General features: G+C 41.2%; 1 protein-coding gene across 2 annotated transcripts in view; it reads left to right on the top strand.

Moving 5' to 3' along the window:
• Positions 1 to 22120, top strand: part of COP1 (COP1 E3 ubiquitin ligase) — a 125809-nt gene that overhangs the window by 67359 nt on the left and 36330 nt on the right. For both annotated transcript variants that reach the window (XM_036388145.2, XM_036388146.2), the window contains exons 15-16: positions 3066 to 3182; positions 21780 to 21897. In XM_036388145.2, the coding sequence (XP_036244038.1) occupies positions 3066 to 3182; positions 21780 to 21897 (235 nt within the window). The remainder of the gene's footprint in view (positions 1 to 3065; positions 3183 to 21779; positions 21898 to 22120) is intronic.

Genomic DNA, 22120 nt, shown 5'->3' on the forward strand with positions numbered 1-22120 from the left:
CAGTTTACACCACCTTCCTGACCCCTGCATGAGGCAGTGGACCCAAAATTTTGCCTAGCAGTAAAATTCAGCAGCTTTCTCCTTTCCTAGGGATTCTACTAATCTCTGCAAATGAATTTTCTGGTAGCAAGATCCTATTCCTGGCTTAGAGCTTTTCCAGAGTAGCAGCAGATGAGCAGATAAGAACTCACAAGTGACAGGCTGGATGAAACATCCTTGTTCTGTGTACCAACTGTGAACATCAACCTTCAGCTATTGTAGTACAGGCTTCTGCCTCTTCTAGTCAGTGTTTAGACACAGAACTGATGCATGGAAAATTAACTGATGAACTTACACATTTGGTGTAAATCTTCTACTAAAAATCTTCTTCTACTACTGAAATATTTTAAACTGAAAAAAAACTGTTCTGGAGGCATCTTTTTAATGCAATAGTGAGGGGTAGGTATTTAGCCACATAAAGATGTCTCTCAGCAGCTGCAAAATGAGAGAAAATATGCTTTGAGAACATGTGTTTCAGAAATAGTCTCAGATAGTTGCTTGTCTCATCAACACAATTCTGGATGCTACCAAGACATCTGTGTTGGATAATTACTGCCTCGACCTCAGCAAAACCCATGAAAGCTACAGCAAATAAACTCTACCCTTATGAATTATGCTTTATTAACCTGTCAGTTCTTTTTAAAAAATAATGGGCAGTTCTAGGTAAAACTTGACATGTTTCATTATGTGTTGTTATGTGTCCCATCTATCCTTTTTATGGTACTGACTAAGATATAATTGGAGCCCTGCGTATCTCACAGCAGTTAGATCACAGAAATTGCAGGCTCTAATCTGTGCCTGTCAGTTGTAACAAATATTATGATGACTTTAGAGCACATGGATTGTCTCTTCACCAGATTAAATAGCTCAGCTTATGACCTGCAAGCTTGAATGAAAAAAAGGAGCCAAGCTGAAGCAGAGCCCTCAATTAGCTTTTGATACTGAGCTGGGACCAGATGGCCATTTGTTTGTTGGGGGGGTCAAGGAGAGACTTGGCTGCTTTGGATGCAGCTTTAAATACCTGGGTGGAAAACTTCAAAGAAAGCCTGTGTTGTTTTAATACTAGATTTTGGCAGAGTATTGCTCTGAACTTGAGATCATGTACCCACCCCACTCTCCTCAAGTTGAAGTGGTGTTGTCTGCTGACATTGTTCTCTCATAAACATGTTTTATTTGCTTCTTATCTCATCCATAAACTTGATGGGCTTCACTGCCACCAGAACTTAGACTACTCATCTCCTGGTGTCTGTTCATTTAAGCAAAACATAAATATTTTCTTGTTCTCCCAAATATTTCCCTGTTCCCCTCTGTCCCCAAGTGCAGAATATGGTGGAGAAGCTTTACCATCCCATCTTGCCTGGAAGAAGAGAACTTCTTAAGCCATGCTTCCAAAGCTTTTATTTCATTTCCAAATGTAGCCAGGTGTTTAGGATGAGTATTATAGCTCTGATCAATGAGAATGCATTTATTTCTGAAAACCAACCTGAGGCTGGGTGCTGTTTTCATTGAATTTTACATAATGCTTCTGGGCAAATAGAGTATGCCCCTGGGGTTTGTAGTTCTGCTGGTGTCTGTGTGCTGCTTTCTGATGTTCCAGGCAGCTGCCAGATACCCACACAGTGCTGTATTTACAATGATTCCTTGGTGTGCTCTGAGCTGTGCTGATTCCTCCATCCTTGTATGGTCAGAATCAGCCCAGCCTTGTTGCTTTCAGTGCTTGCCATACTATCAAAAAGAGCACTGGAACCAACCTGCCAGTATTCCTCCTTTTCCTTTGTTTTCTAAAACATCCTTGGATAATCCAGCTGGAAACCTTGCTCCTCCCTCTAAGCCCCTGAGAAATGCTGGCCAACAGGTGACACAGAGGGCTCCTCAGAGGGTGGGGGACATCCCATAAAATTGCTGATCTCTCATGTGTTGATCACAGTTTCCCGTTGTTTATTTTTGCTCACTTCACCTCCAAAGTGATCTTTCAGTAAGAAGACTGGAGGTGCTGTTGGCCACGGATCTGAAGGAGCCCATGCAGCTCAAGGGGATCTCTTGAGGGGATTACCCTTTATGTCTCTTGAGGGGATTTTAACCCTTTATGTAGCAGCTGCATGTTTAACATTGATAATATGTTTAGCATATGTTAATTATGTTTAACATAGCTTGCTCTGCTTCCAGTCTCAGATTGTGATACTCCAGTACAGCTTGATCCACTCATCAAGAAAAGAGGGAGGGGAGATGTTTAGGTCTTTTCTGCCTTGTATGAATCAGTGGGGCTTGATGCCAATCTGCTGCTCCTTTATCTGGGCCAAAGGCAGTGCATTGTTTAGCTTTTAATAATAAGATTAACTATGTGAGGAGCACCTGGCACTCTTCATCTTAAGGTTAATGGTGCTTGAAGTGTTTCTGGCAGGTGGGGAACACTATGTTTTGAAAAGCCCTGGTGTTTTTTGTTGGTCATTCTCTGAAGCACTGGAGTGCTTGGTAGAAGAGCCCTTTCTAGCACATAGTTTAATCAGTGTTCATGTGGTACTCTCATAGAACAGTGAAGTTCTTGTACCAAGGGATTATTGCATCATAGGAAGCCAACATACTGATTTCTCTCCTGTCTGTGCCAGTTTCTCAAGAATAAAACAAGTTGTTCTCACTCACTGTGCATACAATTAGGTATATTTATTCTGTGCAAAGCAGTTTTGCCGTGGATCATGGAGTTCTTGCATCCCAGCACAAGGAGAAGGAACAAAAAAGAATGTAAGCCTTCCTGTCCTTGGTTGTATGAATCTGCACTGCAGTAACCTTAAGCACTGAGTTTATAGCATGTGGTTAATCACCTGCTCTGATATTTACAATGTGGACTTGAGAATACTCTCAGACTTACCAACCACCAGTGACAGCTGACCCTTCAGACTCACTAACATCTTAGCAACTGAGGCTTTCCAGAATGTTATTCATGAAACAACTAGATTTTAGGCCTTTCAGATAAAGTTCATGTTGTTGTTGTTTTTTGCTTATTCATGTCTCTCTTTCCCTTTCTCTAGTGAAACTGTGGTCTACCAACTTGGACAACTCAGTTGCAAGCATTGAGGCCAAGGCTAACGTGTGTTGTGTCAAATTCAGCCCATCCTCTAGGTACCACCTAGCATTTGGCTGTGCAGGTAGGTAAAAGGGATTTGGGCAAAGGGGTATTGTTTCTTCTGTCCTTTATTCCTTATTCTCCCCAAAGATGTGAGGTTGGCTGCTGTGCCCAAGACTGAAGTGTTTTTGCAGTTGAGAAGTTTTACTCAGAGACATTTTAAGTGCCACAGTGCTGTGTCAATGTCATGCCCCACCTGGCTTTTTCATTTGGGTGCCTCTGTCAGAGATAAGGCAGGTAAAGAAATCCCCCAGTGCATTTATTGGGATCGCTAAGGCAACCAGGCAGAGCTCAGCTCTGGGAGTCTCAATGTGTTATCATGATGAGAGCTGCTCTTTCTGATTTATAATATTGTTCTATAAATGCTACAAAGCCATAGTGGGGATTTTAGCTGGTTTTACCTGAAGCATGCTGTAAAGCTGTGGCTGTGCATGTTCCTGTAGCTCCACTACAATCCCTGTGGGTGGGCTCATGTTTTCCTAGGCTGGGCAAAGATGGCTGTTAACATTTTTATTTTTTTGAATTAGTCAGTGGGGAAGGCACAAGGAGCCTTTTATTCACTTAGATTAAATGGTTCTTGGTGATAACACCAAGATCTGGGAGCAGAGCAGGTGTTGCTTTGGGAGGAAGCTGTACTGTGCTATGCATACAGTAACTAAAACTCACAGGTGCCTATAAATGTTTAACCAACTCTGCATTTTCTTTCTCCTTGGGGAGTTTTAATGGACTTGTAACTACTTGTTCTGACAACATTTGTTCTCTCTGGACTCTGGGAGATATGTTGATCATTCTTGCAACCACTGGTTTGCCATTTCATTCGGGTGTTCTCATTTCCAGGCTGGTTCTACTTTGGTTGTAACTCTTATGAGGCAAAAAATAAACTTGCATTCTGAATCCAAAAATGGATTCAAGCTGGAGTGTAAAATATTGACTTGCTTGACAGGCATCTCTCTGAAGTTTAGTGAATTACATGTAAAAATAGTTGAACAACAAAGCCTAGTAGCAGCATTTGAATGAGAAGGGACTCTAGGGAAAGATGAGCACTAGCTCCAAATGGATCAGCCACTGATTAAAATATTCCTGTAAAAGCACTATGAAACAGAATTCTTCTTGATAAATAGATAACTGGGATTCTGTGCCACCTGAAAGGCAGAGGGGAGATATGGCACAGATTGATCAAGGGAGGCTTTTGGAGCTGGAGGGCTCATGGGGTAGGAGCAGGTGGGAGTGTCTCTGTCCCCACACCCAGGTCTAACAAACTGGGTTTGTCTTCAGCAAGTGTGTTGAGAAAGAAGCATTAGGAAGCCCTGAAAGTTTCATGGAGGTTTTAAGGACTGCATGTGTGCTTCTATGATTTAGAGGATGCTGAGGGGTAAAAGGGAAAGAAGTACTGAAAGAAGTGTTTACACCTGCTTGATGTTTGGTAATTGAATCTCTAAATAAAAATTAAAATGGATATTTGATTGATATTATGATTGCTGAAACAACTACAGGGGGTAATTGAACCAATGGAAATTACTTCCCACAATGGAATTCTAATTGATCTTTCAGCCATAAATACATGTGAGGAAAATGGGGCATATTAATAGAAATACTGGAATCTTGAAAGACATTATTTGTGAACTCCTAAAAAATAATCAGAAAAAAGAAATGAGCTAGTGTCTACTTTCATACCCCATATAGTAAAACAGTCATGTTTAATGTGTTATGATGGAGACAAAGGCTTTTCTTCTCCATCAGCTTCAGCTAGTCTTGCTTAATAATTTCATTTAGTTTGTGGAAAAAGGAACATAACTGTTGAATAGCATGAGTTGTCACATAGGCTATAAAATTAATAAAGGAAGAGTCAAAGCTGACTTCCTTGAGTAGTACTAAAAAAACAAAAAGCAGGGAACAGGGCACACTGACTTGATCACTCCTGTTTGCCCCCAGCAGAAATAAAAATGAGCAGTCCACAACACTAAACACTAATTCAGTGATCAGTGTAGTGGCCAATTTCAGAAAGCTGTCTCAGCCCTGCCTTGGCTTGCTCACATGCTAAGAGGATTTTCACATTTTGAAAACTGTTTCAGTTACTCAGTGATTTATTCAAGGATAGAAGAGCCAAGACTTCTGAGCATTTCATGCCCCACACAGTTTTGTATTGTATTTAAACAGAAGTGCTGTTTCTGTATATACTCTCAATTTATTTGCAGATTTGATGGAGCTTAATGCTATATATGTGTCTGTATTTTTGTGTGTATATATATGTATATATCTATAGTTTAAGACATGATGAGGTAAGCAATTCATAAAATGGTTAGGGAGGAAGTAATATTTGAGCTATAAAAGGAAGAAGTCCATTTATTTACTATACTATTAATTACATACACATTTCAGTTCCCTTTTTCTATATGCAGAATAGCTGAAAGCCAGTATAACTTCTTTAAGCAAGGTAATTTTGACTGAAGTAGAAATTTTTTCAGGGTTGACATTTTTATTTTCTTTAAAGGTTCTCTCTTAACCATTCATAAAGCTGAAGCATCTTTTCATAACGTCCTGTTCTTCCACACCTTGCTTAAGAAAAGCTCTTCTCTGCCCTTGACAAATGCATCTTGCCCAATTGCATCCATCTGTTCAGAATGGCTCCTTGAAGTGAGTTCTCCTAAATAGATGCTTGCTAGATCAGCATCTCTGTGCTGGTTCCTCCCTTGCCTTCACCACAGAAACAGGATGACCATCTTAAGGTCCTTGTCCTTTCCACCCTGTCCCCACCTTACATTTCTTCTCACTGGTTTGTAATATTTTGGCTCTTGGCCCACATGGCCCATGATGCTGCACAGGTGAAAGGTTGAGAGGTACCTTTCTGCCTTCTCCAATTTTAAAACTCTCTTTTACAGAAAAATTGCAAGGAAGGTCCCAAAGTCCCTGAGAGATCTACCAACACATGGCATGCATTAGTGGGCTGAAGCAGCACAGGGTTCACAGCCTGACTTTGCTTCCAAATCCACCCCTCCAGTCCTTCAGTTCCCTCCTTTTATTTGGCAATGCAGCATGGAAACTGGGTGCAGGTGGAAATGCTTTTATTAAACCCAGATCTCTGGTTCAAGATTCCCTACAGAGAATGAAGCAAAGTCAGGCTGTGAACCCTGTGAGTGAAATGGGGGGGTTCTGTCACAGGATTTGCTGTGATGCTTCCATTTAAATGTAACCATCTTTAAAAGTGGTGTTAGACTGTATCTCCATGAGGAACCCTCTTCTCTAGTAGAGAGCACTGAGTTGGCTTCAGATGATGCAGGAAAACAAGCTTTAGATGCCACTATAAAAGCAAATCCCAGGATTAGCATCTAATGTGGATGATATATAAGTTTCTTTTCTGGACTCTTCACTCTGAAGCTTTAAGATGACCAAAAAAAATTATCTTGGGTAGCTTAAAACAGAACAAATGGGCCATAAACTAGAAATAGAGCCTATAGAAGAGAGAAATGGATATTGGTTTGAGAAGTAATTCACTTAAAATCAGGCACTTCAGGTGAGAGGAAAGCTGGTGTGTCTGGCTGCAGCCTGATAAAATCTGTTGCAGTAGAGAGGGCACATAAAGAAGAAAAGACCCCTTTTGTCTGCTACTTTAATAAAATATTCTATTTGCATGCTTACTGAGTTGAAACATTGTCCAGTATAAACTGCAATCACTGCCAAATACAAAATCAGGTCATTCTGTGGTCTTTTTTTAAAAACAGATAGGGATTTATTCTGAAATTAGCTATATAAATCATGGCTGAAGTTATTATTGTTCTGCCTCAGCAATAGCACTGATGTCCTTAACCCATATATTTTCTAGCAGTGCTGTTTCCCTGCTTTAAAAAGAAAACTAAAGGCTGAAAATGCATCATGCACTTTGCAGCTGGAATGTCCAAGTAGTGCAGTCTGGGTGAGATCAGACTGTCTGCTAACTCCAGTGAGCTCAGTGTAGCTATTGATAGTAGGAATGTTTTATTCCCAGCCTGCTGTAATAGTGTCAGCAGCTACCACTGCCTTTTTATTTCCCATATATTATGCAGAGGTTTTGTAAGAATTCAGAGATCTGAAGTTTCTATGACATTAGATGCATCATCTCCTCAAACACTGTATTTTTTCCCTGTAGGACCCACAAATCTAGCAGGTTGGATTGAGGGCTGAGAGAGGTTTCTCAGGGCTGCAGAGATGCAGGACAGAGACTGTCTCCTCTCCAGGAGCTTCACAAAATAAGTGCAAGCAGCAGAGAAACACATATGGACAGGATAGCAACAGAACAGCTACAGCATAGTCAGAACTTAAGGTTTTGCTGCATTAGTTTTAGCTTTGATCAGTCTCTAAAACAGCTTTGCTGTGTTGTCACAAACTCCTGATAGTGTGGGTTCAGATGAAGTGACCACAGCAGGAAAACAGTGGGGTGGTGCTGATTGATGCTGGTCTTACTACCTAGAGCAACAGAGTTTGAGACTGCCTGCATTGGAGATGCCATACTCCCTCCTAAACACCCCAGATTTTGCTTTTCCATCTCTTCTTCACTCTACCAATTGCTTGGCTAAAACTGAACTGCCTTTTTTCTGGATTAGGTTATTCCCTGATCCACTGAGCACCAGTGCCAGCCCCAGAGAGGCTTTTGGCAGCCTGGATCAATGCCAGTGTTCACTAACAAGGGGCAAACCCTCAGTGAATATGAGGTGTGCTCTTAATGCTGAGCTTCTCCTCTCTTACCAGCTCTCTCTATTCCTTATTCCTTTCCCCACTTTCTGCTTTTCCTTTGAAGGTGATTTTGCCCTTCCCCACCACGTTTTCCAGGCTGTTTAAAGATGTTTCATGTGCACCATCTTCAGCATTTCACAGTGGTCCTGTATTCTGGTTTTGAATGGTCACAAAGCTAATTTAAAGCTAGGGATCAGTAGCAGCATTATGAAGGACTCCAGTTGTTGTGTCAACAGCTTTGTTTTCATTTGCAGCTATTTACCCACCCCTTAAGGTCTCTGCAGCGCCCTGATGCACTTACAGTTCAGGGTCAAAAGTGGCTTTTTTATCATCATCATTCCATTTTTCTAATATACCTGGTGTCCAAGTGGGGCCACTTTGGAGGCTATCCTGGCCAGTGAAATATTGATTTTTCTGCTGCAGTAACTGGAGCAGTGATTTCTCTTTTCCAAACACCTCCCTGTAGAGTTAGCCTTGTACATTGTCTCAGATCTGGGTGACTTACCTGCCTTGTCACTCAGCTCAGAAGAATGATGGGATATTAATGACCAAGAAGGTATAGTGTGCCTTTTTGGAAGAGAATTAATGTTTTCCAGCTGAGAGCAAGGTCTTACCTTAATAGATTCTCATGGCTGAGCAGTGTGTTCTGTTGAAAGCCTGGAGTGGCTCAGAAAGGATCTATTTGTGTGAATATATGACATGTTTAGGGTGGAGTTAGGGCTTGAGCTACAAGATTACCTTCAGTGTATGAATTGAGCTCAGTGTTTAAAGGCACAGCCAAAGGTTAGGCATTCCTTTGAAACCTGTGGAAAAACTTCACACCAGTGAGTGCTCAGAATTCAACCTTGATGAAAGCAGTGGCATGCAGCAGTTCAGGGCTTGCCCATTACCTGGATAGGACTTTACCTGCAGTGTGTCTTTTCATTTTGTAGGTAGGTAATAATAAACCTTCCTCTAGTCCATGATCTCTCAGGCTGTTGGCAGGGGAAGTAGGGGACAAGATTTGTGTTTTGGAAGTGCACATCTGTCACCTTTAATTCAAGCTTATTCCAGAATTCACTGCAAAACCTTTATTTTGCATTGGAAACTATTTACAGCACTTCAGTCACTTAAGAGTTGTTTGGAGGAATCTGTATTTTTGGCCAGTAAGGCTGTGATCATATTTCTGTCCCAAAGTACTTATTGTAGTGGAAACACTGAGCTTAGTGGGATTTTTTAGATGAGGACAAATCTTTGAAGGATTGACTTCCATGTTATCCCTCTTCATGGACTGTGGGATGTAAAATTAAGGTGCGATATCAAAACCAAGCCTTCTGCTGTCCTGGTAAAGGACAAAGGAATGAAGGACAAAGATTGGTGAAGGCAATTTTTCTGGCTCTGGTAGGTGGATCATATTGTACTTCTGCTTGGGACTGACAGTGAGAAGAACTGCACCTATACCATGTTATTTGAACTTAAGATCTTTGTAGTTAAGCTGATTTTTCTGTTCCTGCACATCAGAGATGCTGCCAGATCTGTCACGTAGTGTCTTCCTGCCTTGCTGCCACTGCTTCCTAGGAAATCACAAAGGGACGTGAAACCTCTCATCAGTGTGCAGGATGTGTCTCATGTGCAATTTTCACATAAGCCTTAAGAGTTCAAGAGCTGATAGGACTTTTTTACTTACACAGAAAAAGCAGTATCTGACTTGTCTTGAATAAAGCAATTGCAATGAATAGTGACTAACAATATAGAGACCTACTGGGGAGTTTCCTAACTTTGTCCCAGAGGTCATCACACTTCAGTAACAAGTGAATGAATAAAATGAACTTGAAAAGCTCCATTTGATTCTCTAGAGAAAAGGATAAATCTGTCATTGGCAGAAATGAGTGTGCTAATTGTTTGCTTAAATATTCTTTTCATGAACATTTTGTCTTACAACTGGCACAGAAGTCATTTAGTCAATGTGACGAAATTCAAATTTAAATTGAAATGAGCCTTGGAATTCAGGAACAGATAGCCAAGTCCAACATTCATCTTTTTTCTCAGAATGCCAAATTGCTCTTGCTGCTAGCTGTTGCTGTATCCCTTAAGAGTTTAATGCTTTCCAACCTCTGCAGTTTTACTGGTAGCTCGTTCAAAGGAATTGCTCTTTGGAATTATATCCTCTGTAATGGCTTCCTGTGTTTTCTCCTGTTCACACTGCATGGATTAACTGCTTCAGCCTTTTATTTGGGTACTGTGCCTCTATACTAACTGGTGAAGATTGTCACATAGCACAGGAAAATCTGTAACCAGTGAGTGCAGTGTGGGCTCTCATCTCAAAGGCATCTTTTCATAGTGTCTGAGCATCTAAACATTGCATGAGTCTTAAAGAGTAGAGTTTTAAATGGTAGGGCAAGGTTCATATCAGCCATTTAAATCTCAAAAAAATGACAAAAAGTGAGGCAGTAGATGCATGTGCAAATCCAGTCACTCTTCACATTATTTGTTTCATTGCTCAGTTAGGGTGTGTAGCTTCTTTTCCATCTTGGATACCTGTGTGTCATCACATGTTTCCTGTGCTTGTTTCCCTGTATACACAATCCACCATACCTTTGGTTTAAGCCTTCTTATCTGAAGCTTGGATTTTAGCAATTGCAGCACTTCTAATATCCTTCCTCTCTTCCAGTGGAGTCTGCTGTGAGGTCAGTTTAGAGAATGAATCAGATCATCATCTCCAGAAGCTAGTTAAAGACTAATATTTCCTCAGGCTAGTGAAGCAGATTGGAGTTCTGGACTAAAATCAGGTTTGACTGATAATTTGACCAACTCAAGTTCTTAGGAGCCTGCACTTTTCTTTCCTTAGAGCTGCTTTGACTGCTCTGAAGCCTGTTTGGTTCTCCTTGCATGATGTCTATTAATATAACAGAAACTGAAAGCTGTTGCTTCATAAATGCACTCTTAAAATCCTAGGGAGGATGTTCCTTTCACATCCATTCTTTGTAATGCCTCAAGCCCTTGTCTACATGATCTTGACCTCTTGGAGTGTGTGGTTCCAGGGAATCTGACTGTGCTGCCCTTTCCCTCCATCACAGCTCTGTGACTTGTGCAGCTTTGATTCTTTCAAGAACCAGAGCTGACGTGGCTTTAGCATTAAGAAGTGTTTGTTGTGTGCAGTATGTATCTTGAATTGAGAGAGATGTGTTCAGCAAGTGCCATGGTATTTTCAGCTTTGATAGATGTACCCAGCACTCCATGTACAAGTCTGGCTCCTGTTGCTCATGTAAGAAGTTGCATCTCTTCCAAGGTCTAGTCCATTTAAACAGCATGGATTGAAGCACCTTTTTTCATAAAATGACTGTTCTTCACATGTTACAGGTATCATAAAATTTATTTTGGACATCAGCTTACAGGCACTTGTGCATGTAGAGTTATGCATTTACATAGTCAGTGAGAAAAGCTGTGTTAGGACCATAACTGAATGTTGCATCTGAATGACCAGTGCATAATTTTTTCCTCTTTCAGATGTAAAGAATGAATTCTTCCAAAACTGCAGGTTATTACTGCTGTTTCTTCATTAGTTTTGTAGCATTAGTAAATCTTGCTTGTGTGTACTGAATATTTTGTTTTCTCCAACAGTGTGATTGACAACAACCCTTGAATTGGACAAAAACCATCTATCCCTTACTCCTGTGAGAAATTGCTATGGCTCTTTAAAACCATAAAGGTCAAAGTTTCAAAAGAGCTCTAGAGAAATCTGTTTTACTTCCCTCTCCCATCAGGGCCCTTTTGTCAACTGATTAATATCTAATGTTTTATGTCTCTTCCTTCTCTCCTTAATGTAAGACAAGTTATTTAAGGTGAAGGCTTTATGGGCTGCTGGATCAAAAGCTTTAGACAAGTCAGTTACAGAATGTCCCCAGTGTGTAAAGACCATTATCCATAACCTGGCAAATGTCATCTGTAACTTTGAGCTATAGGGAATCTGTGGAATACAAAGGTTAAAAACCCAGTTGGCAGTTCCCATCAAGGCTGCTGTTCTCTTTATCTGTTCAGCAGAGGGAGATATAGATCTTTCGAGGAATGCTAGTGTTGGTATGGATTGTGAGTAAGAGATGCAAATCCCTGGCTGAAGCAGGGTATAGTGTTTCCTGCAGAGCTCTGTCAATATATTTCAAGTGCTGACCTGAAACTCTGTGCTGGGACACCCCTGAGCCTTTCTTTTGTGGAAGGGTCTTATTGTGCTGTTGGTTTTGCCAGAGATTAAACTGACAGACATTCAATCTAACCTCAGCTCTTTATTTCAGTTTTCATGGAGTGGAGCTTGCTCATTGTGCCCCTTTTATCGTCCATTTTGCTAAACAGAACACTGTTGGTCATTTTCCTTCTTCTCAAAGCTGTGTTCTTTGTTTGTTTAAATGAAAACCTCAACTGGATTTGTGTTGAATTCCCTAAATATGATTTTTTTTTGAGGGTGGATTTCCATTGGATTCCTTAAATCTAATCTTTGGAGACTGTTGCCCATCATCTGTATTGCAGTGTAGGAAAATGAGATTAAGTTGTCATCTCCAAATACCCATGTGCCTTGCTCTGCTTTAGAAACTCCTTTCATCTCCTCACTAACATCATGGGCTCTGTGGCTTCCTCACTTTAAAGGGTTCAGTTGTTTGGGCTTTTTTAAGATTTTGCTACCAGCAAAATAATCATACAGACCTTGCTTAATCTTGTATAGTCTTTGGAGCACATGGGGGAGGTTTTCACCTGCAGGGAAAATATGTATTGAATGCTTTTCCCAAGTTCAGTCCTTTTTGGGTGGCCACTGAATGTTTGACACCTGTGAAGATGGGGTGTGCAGGACCTCCCCAGGAGTCTGCTACCACTTGTCTAGACAGAACTCTGAGAGCAAATATAAATGAAGTACTGCATCCCAAATCATCTTGGACACACACCTGAAATACAAAATAAGGGCATTGTTACAGTTTGCTGCTGTGGACTAGAGCATTGCTTCTAAAAGAGATTGCTGAGATTTCCCCAGGGCTGCAGAAAAATGGTTATTCAAAGAAAAACTGTTCCTTCACTGCAAAGGAAACTCCAGGTAAAAAGAAGAGAAAAAAGCAAATGCATCAAATGAGTAATTTTGTCTTAATTATAGAAACAAAGCATTTGCAGTTTCTGCTGGAAGAAAAAACTGTGAATACAAAGCCATATCCAGCAAACATTTTAATGTGCCTGTGATAATGGCTGGTGGGTTAATTTTTTCTTGCTTTATTGGAGCTTTTTTGGAAGGGAAGGTACAAACAGGAAAAATTTAAAATTAGCTTTTTTTAGCACAGTTAGCTTTACCTGTGCTGCAGTGTCCTGGGGGGAGGTGTTGGAGTGACATGGGTCATGAGTGACAATCTGCTGTCTGCTCCTCATGTGATTTGTCATGCTGCAGGAGAGAAGCAGCACACTGCATTCTTCAGCAGGATGCTCCAGACAGTTTTCTCTGCAAAGGTTCTTTGCTTCAGGCTGTATCAAACCCATTTTTAATCTCTTGCCTTTACAGTAAAGGAAATTGTACGGAGGGCACTGATGGCAACTTACTGTTGTTGATATTATCTAATTACTTCTTCAGAAAATTCTTGTGCTAATTTTTAGTGCAGGGCTTTGTTCCTGTGAATTCAAGTCCACTTCTCCCTGTCCCTAATGCATTGTCATCTCTTTTCTTTTCCTGAAGCATCTATTTCTTTTATGTAGTGGAAACTATCACACTGTCTTTCCTCCCAGAAGTGGTTTGTGATAGGCCAAACCCTGTGCTCATCATATCCCATTCCAGTATTACTCTCTCAATTGAAATAGATCTCTTTATAGTGTTTTGTTGGCTAGAAGGCTTCTTCACCATTCTTTGTCAAATGCCCCCCTGCATTTATGTTGCTTGAAATAAAGATCCTTTTTTTTTTCCTCCTTGCTGTCTCTTCTGCCTTGGAAGAGATTTTTTGAGGGGGAGTTGTCACTCCACGAAATTTCATTTGTCTTGTTGAGTTGAATTATTCCCAAAGATGGAATTTTCAGCTGTCCTATGTCCCCAGTCTTCTCTCCAGAGCAAGACCCACATATGGATGTTCAAACTCCAGCCTGTCTTTCTGCTGTAGGGAAGATTAAATCTCCACCCCAAACTTTCTGAATAAAGCCACCTCAGGCACATGAAGATCTGCAAGTACTGCTTGGTATTACAGGCTTGGCAGCAGTTAAAATTGCTGTTCATTTTCTCTTCCAGTAGTAAGAAAAAAAAAGTGAATTAAAGGAGAGCCAAGGTTGTATGACAGTGCTTCATGCCACCCCCATTGTGTGGGTGTAGATAGACAAAACCTGAAAGATCTGAGAAGCCAGAAACCTGTGCAGCAAAACACAGCCCAAACATTGTTGCTGTAGTGCTGAGAGGTGGGCTAATGCCTTGCCTTTCTTGTGTCAAGAGCAAATAGCTTAAGCAAGTTTGTATTAAAAAAAAAATCTCCCTAATCCTTTGACATAAGAGCACTTTCAAGACAGCTGAGGGAAGAGTTTATAGAATTGTCTTTGGAAATGCTTGGAGTGTGACTGAGTAGGACTCTTGAACACAATTGTTAACTTGGAAATTGAATCCAACTTAGCAGTTGTCCCATCCTTGACTGGGCAGTTGGACTGGCTGGATTTCAGAGGTCCCTTCCAACCTACAGGACTCCATGACTTTCAGGGCCCTTGAGCAAAAATGGATTTCTGACAGATATGGCATTTTGTATAGGATTAAGTTTCATTTGAGCTTCCTCATAATTAAATTCTAAGTTGTCTTTCAACCAGCCTTTGATATCATTGCCTTGGCAGGGAGGCTCCATTTCCTGGTGCACAGGTACATAGAAGATCCACTGGAGAAGTTCCACTTTCTTTATTAATGGCTTTTCAGTAAGTCTGTAAGTCATTCTGGAGCTAGGTATATGACTTTTGTAGATTTCCTCTGCAATTTAAGGAAATGTGTTTTCAGACATTTAAATTGCAGGGTTTGGGCTCTGATGGCTGCCTTTTCTCAGGTGTTGTTTCCCTGGCCCTTGTTCAGGTTTCTCTAAGGACCAAGGTACCCTCATGTGCCATGTCATCCTCAGTGTACTGTATGGAAGTACAGTGATTTATTTTTAAACCAGGATGTTTTTCCTTTTTATCTCCTTCCTCTTTCTCCTCCCTAACAGGAGAAAGGTTTTTCCTGGTGAAAACTGAGGTTTTGTCTGAGTCTCCTGATCCTGTTTCCATTTTTAGTCCAGCCAAAGAACTTTACCTTTGTGATTCAAGCTTCCTTTTTTAGAGCAAGAAATCAACTGAGCTTGGCCAGAACAGAGACTTCTGGTTAACCCATCTAAAGTTGTGTTGTTCTACCTCTTGTTTATCTCTGTTCAGCAAATACTCATCAGGATGGCTCATCCCCTCTTTGATGACACATCAGGTAGGGAAATAACAGTGGGTGCTCTTTCCTTTTACCCAGAGACACTCAGAGCAAGCTTTGATTTGAACCAATGTACTCTGGACCACTTGAATGCATAAGGATGTAGTTATATTTTCCTGCTAAACAAGTTGCCTAGATACAATTCTCAGAGCCCTGAAAACTGAGTGATCTTGCTTACACTTGGTATACAGAGGAGAAACGAGTGAAAAAAAAGATCAATTTGTGTAGGTAGATGTTTAAATATATATATAATTGGATTTCAGCTAACCCCTTCAATGTTTGAGTGATAGAGGCTTCCTCCAGGAACTCTGAAATAATTTTTTTTTTTTTAGGCAATGGAAATAAAACTGAAATGAAATGTTACAAAGTCATGTCTCTCCTCTTTCATTCTGATGAAAAGCATTTTGTGGGCTTGTTTTATACCCTTTTGTTTTGCTGTTCTTTTGGTTTCCCCAGCATAATCTAATTGATGGCAAGCAGAAGTATCTTGCACCAAATTTGCTCTGACTCAATTTGTCTTGTTAAACAGGTCATTTAAATACACCCCCTCAGACTATAAACATCTCTTATTGTTACTGCTGATGTACAGACTTTCACTGGTGGAAACAAGCCAGCCTTGATCCAAGCTTGAAGTTCATATGGAGGAAAACAGACAAATGAAGAACATGGGGCAATCATGAGCTGAGGACATGAGTTACTAAATGCAACAAATCAGGCCATCATGGTGGAGAAGCACAAGAGCACATTAAAGATTACACTCCAGCCTGAGCTTCTCTTTCAGTGAAAGGTCTGTAGCATGAGATGTGCAGGACTGCAGGCTGGAGCCAGAGCATTAATGTATGAAATTATTTTGACCTTTAGGTTTGTTATTGAAGATGTATTTTATTTTAAAAAAGTCAAAAATGTGCCTTGATCACAGAATAATTCTACCAGACCACTTAATTAACATCTGGCTGCCTACCTGACAGCTGTGCATTTCAATATGGGCATTTTCTTGTCCGTGACATTTATCTGCTGTGGAACAAGGAGCATCATTATATTCTCAAGTCTGTGAGTGCTGAGAAATCCAAGTAATGTAAAGGACTTCTTTTTTAATGGATCAATAATCTAAATATTGAACAGTTGAGAAATGTGCATTTTTAAATGATTGAAATAAGAAAAATGGGCATTGATTCTCCAGCAATTTAATTTTCCAGAGGAGAGCCACAGAACCTTTGTATGCAGCTCTTGGGTCTTTCTAGTGGTTACATCCTTTGAATATAAAACTGTTGCATTGCAGGTAAATTTTTGTTTTGCTGTCCTTGGCTTGATATTCCTTCAAGTAAGTGGTTCTTGGTTGTAAAAAGCCTGGAGGGGGTCTTGTGAATTAGCTGCTGCTGATTAATGTTCATGGTGAAAGTGGGTGCAACACATGACCTACAAGATGAATATTACCTGGAGAGTGGGGTTGGTCTGCTCTCTGGTTTTTGTGTGTGCTGGTGCTCAGTGAAAGGCAGAACTGCTGCTGTGTGACACCCTGTCATAACCCTTGCTGCTCTTTGTGGAGCTGCTGCACATCACCACACAGTAAGAGCTTTACAATAGGTGGTGTTGAACCTAAAGCCTGCTGGTAGCAGCAGTTTTGTAAATTTTTTTAACAAGTCTAAATATAAGGAAAATCACTTTTGGGAAAAACAGACTCTGTCCTTTTCTTTCTTTTGTTTAAACAACTAAAAACCTAAGATCAATTCCATTTTTCTAAATAACTCAGAGATTACCTATGATGCTGCTGGCTCCATTAGCAATTCCCAATTCTCTTATTTTAGAAGTTCTGAAACCTGATTTTCTATGACTATGTAACCACATCATCAGCTCATTTACTGCACCCCCACCCCTGCAACGAAGCTGAGTGTGAGAATTGAGGCTGAGGAGGTGCTGATCCCTTCACCTTGTTCAGCACAAACCCATCCTTCTCTTTTGCCCTTTTCCTGCCAGCTGGAGTTGTGTGAATTTATGAGCAGCTGAGCAGAGAGGGATGCCATCCTTTGCTGACATGAGTTGTATTTACTGAAGAGGTGGCAAGATCTCAGGAGTTTGGAGAAGTCTGAATCCTTGATTAGTTGTCACTTGGTGGCTCAGAGGTGAAAGCAGCAGTATCTTAAGGGAAGTAAGCTGAGAGTAATGGAAAAGCACTATTTAAACACTCAGGCTTGTGGTCAGAGACCTCTCTGCAGCAATGGCAGAGCTCAGCTGTCCTTTTTGCCTTCTGAGATCACTTAAAAATACATGTATAAAAAATAAAACGACTTGCCAGCAAACATTTGAATTCAGAAGGTATAGCAGCAGATTTCTGTCATGCTCAGCTTCTGCAGTGACATTGAACTAGATGAGAATTGTTCTGGAGTGTTTAATTTGTTATGAAATATATACATGTTCTTTCCCTTTATTTCATCAGTATTTAAATTAAGCCTGAATGCAGAAGAAAAGGTAAAGCAGGGAGCTGTTGCTGCCCAAGGGCTGGGCAGGCAGGAGGCTTTAACTCTAAAAACGTGAATTCTAAAATGAACTTGTTCTGACTGAGTTTGGTAGTTGGGGTAGAAATTAGCTGAATTATGATATTAATGTTCATTTTGAGGAGCAAACAAGAAGCAAATACCCCTGGTGTTGCTGGTTGGCAGTGGAGCATGCTCCATGGTCTGCCAGGGGTGCTGAGGGCAGGAGCCAGCCCTGGGCTGCTGAATGAGCTGATGTTCTTGTGGAGTTCAGGAAGTGTTTGATTCCCCTCATTGCCCACTCCATTTTCTGAGCATCTCAGAGCACCCTGCCACCTCCCCTCTGACCTGCTGGTGTGCCAGAGATGCTGCCCATCCCAGGCAATTTCAGCTCATCAAAGTCCACAAGGCAAGGCTTCTGCTGGGGTCCCTGGGAGTTGTATTTTTCTCATTTCACTTCATTTTGGGGCTCTCCACTTCCTCAGCAGATGGCATTTTTATCATGTTTTTTGTGAAGTCCATATGGCCTACAAGAGAGAGTATCTCTTTAATTGTAAAACATGACCACCTGTTCAGATTTTAATGAGTGCAGTGAGCATTCATCTTCATGTATCTACTTAAAAATAGCTGCTTCAATTGAATTTAAAAAAACAAACAAAAAACTAAAACCCATTTGGGCGCCAACACTTTGTCTGCTGAAATAATCAATTAATAATTAAGTGGCTAATTTTGGAGCCCAGTGGCCTTGCTGGTTCCCTCAGACCTGTTGTGATGAGAGCAGACAGTGATTGATTGCCCTGCTGATGCCCAGAGGCACAGCCGTGCTGGGGCCAGATGCTGCCAGGCTTTGAGCTGTTTACTGGGATGTTTGGAAGGTGAATGCAACTTCATGCTCCTCTTCTGCAAATAAACTTGTCTGCCCTGCCACAGCTCTCTCTTCTCTGCATTGCTCCCTGCTATTTTCATGAAGGATAAAAACTGGTACTCAAAAAGGTGCCCTAATGATGGGCCAGTGTTGAAACTGTAAGCAAAAATAGACTTGAAAGGTTTATCCACTAACTGATTCCTAATAAAAAGGCCTTGCTAGAGTCATTCTGCTCATTAAAAAAACAATTGCCAGTTAACTGTTTCACAGCTCCCACAGGTCTGCTGGATGATGAAAAACTGTGGAGTTTCTTGGCTTCAGCTTTCAGGGAAGTAGAAGAGACCAAGATGCCCAGATCTTGTTAGAGTGTTAATGCTTAATTCAAAGTCCCTTAGAAAAGTAACCCATTGTGCAATTAGCCTGTTGCAATATCATGTTGCTCTACAGCTAATTAAAATACCCAAATGGTAGGAGCACACTGGGATTTTGGTTGTTTGGAGGCTTAGTATTTCAGAGGTGAAAGACACAGGAGCTGTTTGCAAGACTGCTTGGGGCACAGCATCTTCAGTGCTGATAGTAAGGGGTGTAACAGCTGCTGGGTTTCAACATAAGAGTAATTTGGCAGTGTAGGTGGTGGAGAAAACTTGGTGCAGCTGCTTGGAGCATCTGCTTTTACATCTTGAGGAGGGAGAGCCAGAAATCCTTACCCAGAGAGACCTCTGAGCTGGTTATCTGCAGAGGATAGTGCTGGAAGCAGTGGGAAGGGAAGGTGATTTGCCTGCCCACCTTATTTTATTGAAGGTGTTTCTGACAGTCCCCACCCCATGGCCCCCAGTTGGCCCCTTAATCTGGGGGAGGAGCTCTCCTTGCTGGTCTGGTGATTGATGTAAAACTGGTTATCTCTCAAACCACATGGGTTTTTGGGACAGCAGGTCTCTCAGTTGTGCAGAGGACAAGAGTCAGCTTTGAAATGCTGTGCAAATATAAAAATAGCTGTAGCTGTTGGCTTTTAATTCATTTCTATGTAGTTTTTGTGATCAGCTTCCACCAGTGGGATATTATTTCAGTGGGAGGAGGGTGAGAGCAGATTTCAGCTGATGTCTGGCTGAAAGTTGCTCAGTGAGAGAGATGTCCAGCTTGGTTTCCATGAGTGTGGCCTTCCTTGGCCTTCCCTCCCTGTGCTTCCAGAATAGCAAGGGGTAATTAAATGAAATTCAACATTAAAGGCTGAAAGTTGGGAAGGAAGAAGCTTATTAACCTTGTTGAGCTGGAAGGAGCACTGTGGGGTTGTTTGGGGCTTGGGTCTCATGAGGTTTTCTCTTCTTGTTTTTCTGGTTTCTTGGGAATTGACATTTGGCTGTGTAGAAAAGCAAACGTATCACTAATTCTGCTGTGATCCCTTTCATATGGTTGTGGCACTGGGGCACATCTGTGAATTAAATCTTAAAATGAACTGGAATTTAGTCTGTTCCCTCATTAGCAGAAATGCTAATTCTTTCTTGATTGGTAATAAAGTCAGAGGAGAGAAGCAAAAAGCAAAGGTAGGAAGGTTATCCGTCCAGAAGCAAGCATGACAAATTTAATCCTGTTTTTCCACAATCCAGTTCAAGTAGCAGACTGAGTTTTTACCCTTGAGTTCTTCAACAGTTTTCAAAGAGGGGACAGCTTGAGGAAGGAAAAAGAGGCTGGGATTTGGAAATGGCAATTGGAATGGCTGGGCAGGGAGCTGAGAAGGCAGGCAGAAGAGGTGAGAGTCCTTTTAGCTGCTGCCTTGAACAGGGTCATGGGGTTTGCAGGAGGACACAGGTACAGGCACACACATGTGAATGCACCTTTTTCCCTTCCTGACCCTTTGAAAGGGAGCGTGGACCCTTGTAGAATGAATTTTGGGGCTCTTTTAGGAACTATCTTTTGCTGTAGCACAGACTGTTTATCCTAGACAGGGCTTGAAGTGAGATGTGCAAACTGCAGGCAGGATTTTTGTTGTGATCATTCCAGGTCCTGTGCATCCTTCCCAACTGATTAAATGTGGGGGTGTTTGGTCCCTCCCCAGGATGAGGGAAGAGATGAGAATCTTGACTCTATGTTTCAGAAGGCTGATTTATTATTTTATGAAATTATATTAGATGAAATTATATGATGTTATATGATATGGAATATGGTATTATAGTATAGTATATTTTGGTATATTACAGTATATATGAAATTATATTAAAATTATATACTAAAACTATACTAAAAAAATAGAAGAAAGAATTTCATCAGAAGGCTAGAAAAGAATGAATAATAAAATCTTGTGACAGACTCAGCAAGTCCAACACAGCTGGCTGTCATTGGCCATTAATTAAAAACAATTAACATGTCTCAGAATCTCTGCTGGACAGAGTGACTCTGAGATATGTACAAGTCTCTTTTCCCAGCCCAGCAGTCAAAGAAGGAGTCAGAACTCTTCTGTTCTTGTTCTCAAGGTTGTTTATTGTTTCTTAACTATAACATTCTTTCTCCAACCTGCCGAGGTCTGTCTGGCAGGTTGGGTTGAGGCACAGTGCCCACCTTCAGAGGTGGTGTTGTCTTTTTATACTAAAAACTATGTGTATGCTATTTACAATAACTTCCCAATACCTATCACCTATATTAGACAGAGAGTTTCTACTCTAAACCAATCTGAAAGTGCCAACATCACCCAGAAGATGGAGGCCAAGAAGAAGGAGAAAGACAGAACATGCCCAGATTCCTTCATCTTGCCTCCTGAACCACCATTCTAAAACCCAAAAAAATCTATTTTCACCCTCTGATAAATTCACTATCATTCCGCTTAAACTCTCTTGACTTGTAATTCTTCATCTAAGGTTGGTAATTGTTTTTTCCAAGGGCTAAATCAAAGGCACAGGGGTCTTGGGCTCTGTGCCAAGGTCTCTGAGCCCCCTGGGCTGGGGCTCAAGTCCTCCAGGGCAGCCAGAAGAATTTCCTGGGTTCTGACACACATGCAGCCAAAGATGTACCTGTTAGTAAACCATCTCCAGACCACATTCCACAGCCATCAGATAATTATTGTTTACCTTTCTTTCTGAGGCTTCTCAGGAGAAAAATCCTCCTAGAGAAAGGATTTTCATAAAAAATGTCAGTGACAAAGTGTAAATTCCTTTTCTTCCTGGCGTGCAGATCACTGTGTTCACTACTACGACCTCCGCAACACTAAGCAGCCCATCATGGTGTTCAAGGGGCACCGCAAGGCCGTCTCCTATGCAAAGTTCGTCAGCGGCGAAGAAATCGTCTCTGCGTAAGTGTTGCCTCTTATGTGTGGTATCCCCACGCCCTCTGAACAGTGAGGAGCTGTGAGACAAGCAGAGGAGAAGGAAAACACAGTTGTTATCTGGCTTGCTGTGCCTGTGTTGTGCCAAAGTAGAATGCAAGATGGAGATTGTTTACCCAATGTGAGGATGTTTTGTTCCCTTGGCCTATCAGGTCCAATGTCTGTGTGTGTGTGTGTCGGACTGTCACGG

The sequence above is a fragment of the Molothrus ater genome, chromosome 9, assembly GCF_012460135.2.
Source record: "Molothrus ater isolate BHLD 08-10-18 breed brown headed cowbird chromosome 9, BPBGC_Mater_1.1, whole genome shotgun sequence".
NCBI classification, from domain to species: domain Eukaryota; kingdom Metazoa; phylum Chordata; class Aves; order Passeriformes; family Icteridae; genus Molothrus; species Molothrus ater.